Genomic DNA, 9,005 nt, shown 5'->3' on the forward strand with positions numbered 1-9,005 from the left:
CCTCTCTGTCCCTCCCTCTCGTCCCTCACTGTCCCTCCCTCTCGTCCCTCTCTGTCCCTCCCTCTCGTCCCTCTCATCCCTCCCTCTCGTCCCTCACTGTCCCTCCCTCTCGTCCCTCACTGTCCCTCCCTCTCCGTCCCTCCCTCTCGTCCCTCACTGTCCCTCCCTCTCGTCCCTCACTGTCCCTCCCTCTCCGTCCCTCCCTCTCGTCCCTCTCGTCCCTCTCGTCCCTCTCATCCCTCCCTCTCGTCCCTCACTGTCCCTCTCCTCCTCGTCACCTCTCAGATCTTCAGGCATCAGCCTGGAAGCCGAACCTGGCGTCGGCCCCGTCCCATCATCCCATCTGTTCGAGGGAAGGTGGCTGACAGGGAGATGGAAAGGTGTGTGGGTCTGTTGTGCTGGTGTCAGTTTGTTGCAACAGTGCACAGATGCGAGCATGGCGGAGTGTGTGTGTGTTAGTGTGTGTGTGTGTGTCTGTGTGTGTGTGTGTGTGTGTGTGTGTGTGTGTGAGGCTCAGGGGAACAGAGCGGCTGCCTGTAGCGTGTCGCTCCAGCAGGGGGCCTTCATGGCTGTTTGTTGTTGTATTCATGTGTTTGCTCCAGTGTGCAACAGGAATGTGTTTGAATGGAGATGCTGCAGCAACACACACATCTACACACACCTGACAAAACAGATCAAGACATCGCACATGGGAATCTACACACTCACATCTATACACACATACAAACAGGCATGTGTGTGTTAAACTCATCACAAGAGACGACAGCTCATGAATCCTATATCTGGTGTCTGTGCAGCACAGTGCTGCCCCCCTCTGGTGTCCTCTCACCACTGCAGTGCATATGTTTATATTATTAAATTATTATTATTAAGATAAAAAAACTTTTAAGTGCTTCACAAAGATGAACAAATAAAATGAGGCAACAACATAAATCATAGAATAACATTTAAAACCAAAGAGGGCTGATTACATCACTTAAAACCTAAAGTCAGAGACCACAGATAAAATGATATAACTTATATTAGAAAATAATTGCAAAAGAAAAGACATTGAGTAAAATCAGGTTTTAACAGATGAATTAAAAAGACTCTAAGGTTAACTCTTCACACGACTCTTCTCATGAGAAAATAAAGTTTTAAATAAAAGAAAAGACTGCGAGAGCTCCGGGATCTATTTGATTTATTTACATATTTATTTTTGAATTTCTTAAATCCAAATCCAGAAGCTTGCTTCTGTACAGTGCAGCTGTAAGAAACACTTTATTATATCATTAAACTCTTTTCAGAAAACGCCAAGTAAATCCAAGTGGACGTGTTTTATTCTTTCCATTAATATTCAGAGCAACACTTCAATTTAATGTTTTATTAAAGAAATGAATGTGACCAGTGCAAATTGAGGATTTAATAATAAAAACACTACATTTTATTAATGCAGCACTTTCGGCAATGTTCAAAGACACTTAACATAAATTAAAGAACAGAGAAAGCAAAATGTAAAACTGAAATGTGTCCTTAATAAAGTCTGGATTAAATTAAAGTTCCTTTAACTGGAAGTAAACGCTCTCATGCACTTACACTGTGGTTTTAATGGGAAACCAGGGCAATGCTAAAGAAAAGAGCCGAGTCATCAAACATGGGCCGGATCCGAAAGCTGGAAACAGAATGAGACGCTGGGTCGAGGATGTGGAATCGGGTTTGGAAAGAAACCCTGAAAACACTTGAAGGAGCAGCTCATGACTTGATCCTCTCATCTCAGCCTGATGGTCATCAGACAGCAGCAGGTCAACAGGTCAACAGGTCAACAGGTCAACAGGTCAACAGGTCAACAGGTCAACAGGTCAACAGGTCAACAGGAAGCTTTGTTGCTCTCCCGTTTACTACTCACCACATTAATAAATGTCAGTAAACTTTTTTCCCGAGTAGGTTGAGATGTTCTCAATCTCTAGTTTCTCACAAAAACAACAGAATCGACAGGACAGAAAGAGATATTATATATAATTTTTAATATGTATAGATTTTATATGAGGGAGGAGTAGACGTCACTTTAAAATAAGAAGGAAACTGAAGAACATATGAGACTCTAGATATTATTCAAAGTTGTTTATGTCTGGAGAAGATCTTCATTAATAAAGCTTCATGCCTCAGTTTGCGAAAGTGGCTGAGGACTCGAGCTCAATCTGATCCAACTGGATTTCAGGCCCATGCTTGTGGTTTCTCACAAATACTTTTTTGAGGTGATTTGCAGGACTTATCAGCCCAGGACACCAGGTCTTCCTTCCCCATCCTCACACAGTTCTCTCCATCAGGATCCTCCTCTGTCCAGTTGTCTGGCTCGTGGTAAACCCAAGACTGCCAACTGGGAAACACAGAACCGGATCCATGAAAACCTTCATACTGACGTCGATGACAAAAAGTGTTTTCTTGATAACAAACCTTGAATTCAGTCGTGTGTCGTCCACCCAAAGCCATTCACTCTCGTTCTGTGAGTCAGTCAGTCCGATCCAGAACCTGTCCTCATAAAAGTCCATTTTTACTTTCAGTCTAGACTCCAGGAATCTCTGAAGAGGAGAAGGTGATTTATCTGTGACGATGTGATAAGATATGAGAACATCGACCTGCAGCAGTGTTTTATACCTGCTCCTCTCTGTTGTTTATCACAACCAGGTCTCCTCCCATTGATTTGCATTGTGTTCTACTCTCATTCCAGGTTAAATTAACCGAGGAGAAGAAGTAGCTCTGTCCTCCATGTGGCTCCCAGCCGTCATTGCACCTCGGACATGCTTCATCTTAAGAGAGACAACAGCAAAGGAAATCACTGGTTACTTTAGATCTGGAAGCTGCAGTGACTTTGAATGTGAAGAGTTTTGAAAGACTGAGGAAAATTTGAGTTTGAGAGGGTGGTGGTACACTGCCCTTGAGCAAGGCAGCTATTCTGCAACTGCAGTTACAGTCAATAGCTGAGTCTTAATCCAGGGGCAGTGACTACACTGTCTCATATCAGAGGCTCCTTCAAATGCCTCCGTCTAACCCAGAGGAACAAAGGCTCCAACGGGTGGATCCTTCCTGTCCCACCTTCCAACGTCTGGGTTCTGTCCCCGACCCACCAGGACGCCTCCTTCGTGGGTCGGGTCCACCGCGTCCTCTGAAGGAAGCAGCCGCTGAACTGAGACACAGCTGAAGTGACTGTATCCGTCAGTCCTTCACTGTTTCTTTGATCATCATCAGGAGAAGCTCATGTGTGACTTACTTCTTACTGAAGGAGGTTTACATGGCTGCTCCACTTTGTACGGTTCTATCTTACTGAGGATTCCTGTTAATCAAAATGTAACTTTCATCAGAATCGTCTGAACACAGAAGAACCAGAAATGTGAAGAAACTCCTTTCTGCGGATGAAACCTTCAAACCTTCAGAAACAAAATGAAGAAGTTTACCTGTGAGATTTGTTGCTTCCTCTTGAAGTTTATGGAGACTCTTCTTGGTTTGAGTGTTTTCATGAACTGGTTAGAAAAAGACAATCTCCTCAGTAAAGGTTAAACCTTCATTTGATAAACGAGTCAGTTCTTGATGACGAGCAGGAGAATCATTAACTCGACATGTAATCACATCAACAAAAACAAACAAATCTCAAAATAAAAGTGTTTGGACAGATTTTATGACTCGTTCTGAAACATGTACACTACCGTTCAAAAGTTTGGGGTCACTTAGAAATATCTTTATTTTTCAAAGAAAAGCACAGTTTTTTTTTCAGAGAAGTGGGAGGCCCCGGTGCACAACTCAGCAAGAAAACAAGTATATTAGAGTCTCTAGTTTGAGACACAGACGCCTCACAGGTCTTCAACTAGCAGCTTCTTTAAATGGTACCAGCACAACACCAGTGTCAACGTCTACAGTGAAGAGGCGACTCTGGGATGCTGGCCTTCCAGGCAGAGTGGCAAAGAAAAAGCCATATCTGAGACTGGCTAATAAAAAGAAAAGATTGATATGAGCAAAAGAATACAGACATAGACAGAGGAAGATTGGATCAAAGTGTTATTGACAGACGAATCAAAGTTTGAGGTGTTTGGATCAAACAGAAGAACTTTTGTGAGACAGAACAGGTGAGAAGATTCTGGAAGAGTCCTGACTCCACCTGTCCAGCATGGTGGAGGTCATGTGATGGTCTGGGGCTGACTGGTGCTGGTAAAGTGGGAGATTTGTTCAAGGTAAAAGGGATTTTAAATAAGGAAGGCTATCACTCCATTTTGCAACACCATGCCATACCCTGTGGACAGAGCTTGATTGGAGCCGATCTCCTCCTACAACATTTATCGATAAATAAAAGTGTGAGTTTTCATTGAAAACACGAAATTGTCTGGGTGACCCCAAACTTTTGAACGGTAGTGTACTTCTAGGAATCAAACTCACGGGTTACACCAAGAGCTGTGACAGCAGCTGCCAAGAGAACACTGAGGAGCAGCAGGGCCACTTTCTCCGATGTGCCCCCCGATCGCCTGTTTGATGCTGCAGGTTGTTTGGAGCCTGTTCAACAGCAGAAGAGAAAGGTGATGGAGATAAATGTCTAATATTCATAACAGTCTTTAAAGATGAAGTCCCACTTTCATGTCTTTTGTTCTAACAGTCGACCAACGACCAACAGAAATCAACCCAACAGATTAAAGATTCATTTAATAAATAATCAAATAAATGATTAAAGATTAATTAGTTAAAACCAGGAGCGAGTGCAGCCGACAGGAAGTAGAAGGCTCGACTGCTTCTTCGGAGTTAACAATAAATATTTCTCTGTCACTTCCTCATCTATTTATTTTTTTCACACCACTGACTTATCATCACACCTTTGTACAGGAAACACACACACACAGTTTTCACACCTTCTCATAATCTGTCAAGTAGAATTGAACTTCCTGTTTACTCAAACTAACGATGAACAATTATTCACAGAAGTGTTTTCAAACTGATGAAATGTACATGAGGGTCAAAATCATTTAAAGGCAGAAAACACGATTTATTAAGGTTTAGGACAGGAATGTTATTTTAACTTTAGTATACACAACAATATGGCTGCAACTAACTAATGTCCATAATCATTTGATCTGAAGATTATTTTTCCTATAATACAAAGCCAGAAATGAATGAATAGGTCTTAAGGTCATTAGTGGTATCTTCAGAATTCAACAATCAAAAACCAGAAGATATGAAAATCAATACTGATTTTTTTTTGGTGATTTCATTTGAAAAACTTGTGACACAATTGTTAAAATACTTCCGTGCAGTTTATAACCCACCAGGTCGCTGAGCTTTTAAGTTATCGATGTTGCAATAAGTGTGATCATCTGTAGAGGGTGGGGCCACTGCAACACAAAAATATACAAATATGTACATTTATGTTCTGCAGGTAAAAGTGTTCATGTTTCTGTCAAACAGAAAAACACAAGGGACGAATCCTGGAGACTTCTGGAACGTTTCAGTTTTACAAAATGGAAAAACAGGGAAGTCAAGTCCACCGAGTCAAAGACTGATGAAAAAGAACAATTTCCAAATGAACAAGTCACTGTTTTAACATCTAAAATTAATAATAATAATAATAATAATAATAATATAAAACAATGTGTACACTCAGTGTTCAGTATAATCATTTAAAACTCACCATCTGTGTTTCCCCTCGGTCTTTTGGACTTAATATTATAAAGAACTTCAGCTTCAGGCATTTTCCTGCTGTGGGACAATCAGTGAGGACAAATTTTTAAATAAATTTAGTTTTGTCAGACACCAGCTCGAAAACTGTTCTAATCTTTCCTGTCAGACTCAAATGTGCTGAAGGTTCTGAGAAGACGTCTGGTTCCTCCAGACCAGATCATTAACATAATTCACTTCCTCAAGTTCTGGTCAAACGGATATTTGTTTTTTTCTAACAATGACGTCTCAGACGTCAGTGATTCAGTTTGAATGTTTCACAAAGGAAGTGATGAAGTTGCTTTATTTCGAGTTATGACAAATTTCCCAGTATTTTTTTATACAATTATATTCATTACTCTGAAGTGTTCCCTTTGGGTTATATAGAGTTTGTCCACAAAGATAATTAAATTAAGCAGAATATGCTCAACAGTATAAACAATGAAAACTATGGAACCATATTCAATTCACTGGAGAAAAAATAAATCTGCTCGGTTTCCCATAATTCATATATAAATTCATAAATATTTTACTCTTTTTCTTAATTAACAAGATTATTTTCAGATTTCATTTCAGTACTTTGCTCTTTTTTTGCCTCAATCCGAAAGGAAGTAATCATTATCATTTATAATTAATAAAAACAAAACAAATATTCTTACAAAATAAACCATTTCAGAATTAAGTTTACGCTCACGTAGAAAACCAAGAAACATTTTTTTTACGTATTAAACTTTCCGGAATGAACACGCGCCTCAGTTGACAGAACATCGTGACAGCCAATCAGACGATGCGGGGGGAGGGGTTTAACCGGCCATGCTCGCTCGAACCTTCACGATGCAGAAAAATACTTTCACACCAACTTGATGTTTGATGTAAGACTCGAGCATCTTCAGATCATTTTCCAGTTTTCGAATGTGAATTCAAACTATGCCCTGAAACTCTGTTCAACTTTCCACTTGTCTCCTTCGAGCTGTGACACTGAGGGAGTAAACTCCTCCCACCTTCTGACAGCCTGTCACACGCAGCCTGTACTTTACCCAAATTGGCCCAAAATGTCATAATCTGCTGGTTTGAGATCTGAACACGAATCATTAAAAAGTTTCTGCTCGGTAAAACACGTCGGAGAAGCTGATCCAAATGTATTTTGATTGAATGTAGTTTTTTCTACAGTAATAATATTATTGATAGAAGCACCGTGACAAGCTGAGGACACCAGTGAACTCAGGTGATCCCACTAATGAGAAGCTTCCAGCAGCAGACCCACCTACTGGGAGAACTGGGTTGAAAAGTGGCTTCAGGAGAATCAGAGCTGGAACACCAGTTGGATCATTTCACACGTCCAGAAGTGCTCGCCGGCCTCGTGGGCTCGACCACGTCCCGCTCGGACCTCCGGCAGCGGACGGGGATCGAACCTGAAACAGTTTCATCCGGTCTGTGAAGCTCCAGAGGAAACCAGTCAGCCGCCCTCATCAGCAGTGTGTGTTGACACCAGTATTGATGTCTTGTAAATCAACAGCGGTGGTAAACACAGCAGGTGGGACCAGAACTCCACCAGAAACCAGTAGCCTGGTCCCAGATGTGATGGTTTTAAGAGGTTACCCGCTCACAGATGTTTCCTGGTGCATGTTGGTGCACGAAGCAACTGGGAATCCAAACCGTCCCAGTAGCTTCTCTGCCGGTGGCCGTGGTTCTGGAGCTGCACCGTCCCACAACCTGGAGACGTTTCATCACACGACCAGTAGCTGTGAACTGGGTCGTTCTGAAGAACCACTGGATTGGATATGGTCTCAGAGAGCACCAGTGTTACCAGTTGAATCCACTTCAGATTCCTCTCAGATTCATGGTTCTGAATAATTCGTGTCTGTAGAGGTTTGAATTCTTGCTTCTTGTTTGAGCAGATAACACCTGGTGAGAAGAACGCAGCTGGTTTCACAGGTTGTGTCGTTTGTCTTCACTTTTCTTTCCGGGATGTAAAGTGCAGATTAAACTGAATCTCTGATTTCATGTTGTGGTTTCGAGTTTGTTCAACATCAACGTGTGAAACTCTGGATCTGATTCAGACGGCAGATGTTTTCCTTTGAGGTGGAACTCGTCATCACTTCTTCTTGTGAAGTGATTTTAATTCTGTGCTGCTGGTTCCTCTGGGCTCGGGGCCGAGGGCAGCTGCAGTCATTACCCCCCCCCCCCACACACACACACACAGACACACACTCCTCCACTCTAACTGGAATCACCGTTTGGATCAGATATCGGGGGAGTCCCACTCAAACATCACCTGTCCAGCACAAAAACCTTCACTGGAATTTAAACAAAGCAACAAAAAAACATTGGAAAAACAGTTGCATTATGGATGAACACCAACAAAATGGCCGCCCCCTCAGGGTGTGATGGATTCCTGACCAGAACCAATCACTCCACCCCCCCCCCCCCCCCCCACAGCTCACTCCTCTGTTCTCCATTTTCCATCCTCCTCCAGTTCCTGTTTGTGTTTCTCTTGCTCTGACCTCGACTCAGCAGTTTATTTGTGTCTGGTTTCATTTCAGCTTCTTCTAATCATCTCGGCCGCTGCTCGGTTCTGTCTCTTCAGTGTTTGGACGTTTAGTTTTTTTTCCCTCCGGCTCTGAACTTCTGCACATTCTAATTTGAAATGAAATAATGGATCCACGTTGAAGTGTCTTCTCCAAACTCGTTCCCGTTGTAAACCTGACGTGGTGAAGCTTTGAAACTGAAACTGAGCCGTCGGTCCAGTCCAGCTCTTCTTAGTCCGTGAGACCCCGAACTACAGATTATAAGTTTAATATGTCCTGTGAAATCTTGAAGATGAAGAAAACATGAAGAATTCTGAACAGAGTTTGGTGGATTTGGTTCAGGAAGCCGGGGATCATGGGTAAACTCCAGCGTTGTGGCTGCAGAGGGCGCTGTTGCTCAGTGCAAGTTACCAGTTTGTTTTGACTTTAGTTTTCTTCGTCCATGTCCCGTCTGCTAACATGGAGGAAAACGGGGTTTATGATCGATACTGCAGCCAGCCACAAGGGGGCGATCCAGATGCTTCTACTCCTGAACACTCGAACTTTAAAGACTTTGTGTTGACAGAGTTTTGTCTCTCTAATGTAAAGTCTTTCAGTTTCCACCTGAAGAAGAGAAGACGTGTAACTTTCCAAACTCTCTGATCGTGAGTTTCTATGAAGATGAACTTTCTCTGCTTTGACAAGTCAGAAGACGTTTCTGCTTCCGAGGCTAAAACGAGCTGACGCAGTTAAAAAAAAACACACAAACCCACTACACAAGTGTGCGTCTCCCTCGTTTGCATAAGTGACTGTATTGATTCTATCAGT

The 9,005-nt window shown here is 42.3% G+C and overlaps 1 protein-coding gene across 2 annotated transcripts; it reads right to left on the bottom strand.

Annotated features, from left to right (window-relative positions):
- Nucleotides 1-1,986: 1,986 nt before the first annotated feature.
- On the bottom strand, nt 1,987-5,892 carry LOC128436384 (hepatic lectin). 2 transcript variants are annotated; one of them, XM_053418145.1, is made up of 8 exons: nt 5,645-5,892; nt 5,283-5,348; nt 4,405-4,518; nt 3,432-3,497; nt 3,248-3,310; nt 2,635-2,786; nt 2,434-2,558; nt 1,987-2,356 (listed from the first exon to the last, which is right to left on the bottom strand). In XM_053418145.1, the coding sequence occupies exons 1-8, from the start codon at nt 5,703-5,705 to the stop codon at nt 2,194-2,196; spliced, it is 810 nt and encodes a 269-aa protein (XP_053274120.1). In that variant the 5' UTR covers nt 5,706-5,892; the 3' UTR covers nt 1,987-2,193. The 2 variants fall into 2 exon arrangements, with proteins under 2 accessions (XP_053274120.1, XP_053274121.1); XM_053418146.1 differs by lacking the exon at nt 3,248-3,310.
- Nucleotides 5,893-9,005: the final 3,113 nt, after the last annotated feature.

The sequence above is a fragment of the Pleuronectes platessa genome, unplaced genomic scaffold (assembly GCF_947347685.1).
Source record: "Pleuronectes platessa unplaced genomic scaffold, fPlePla1.1 scaffold_365, whole genome shotgun sequence".
In the NCBI taxonomy this organism is placed as follows: Eukaryota; Metazoa; Chordata; class Actinopteri; order Pleuronectiformes; family Pleuronectidae; genus Pleuronectes; species Pleuronectes platessa.

Coding starts and splice junctions, on each gene's coding strand:
- LOC128436384 (XM_053418145.1), bottom strand. CDS start 5,705: ATGCCTGAAGCTGAAGTTCTTTATAATATTAAGTCCAAAAGACCGAGG. Junction 3,311..3,431: donor GGAAGCAACAAATCTCACAG/GTAAACTTCTTC, acceptor TTTGATTAACAG/GAATCCTCAGTAAGATAGAA. Junction 2,559..2,634: donor TAAACAACAGAGAGGAGCAG/GTATAAAACACT, acceptor TCTCCTCTTCAG/AGATTCCTGGAGTCTAGACT.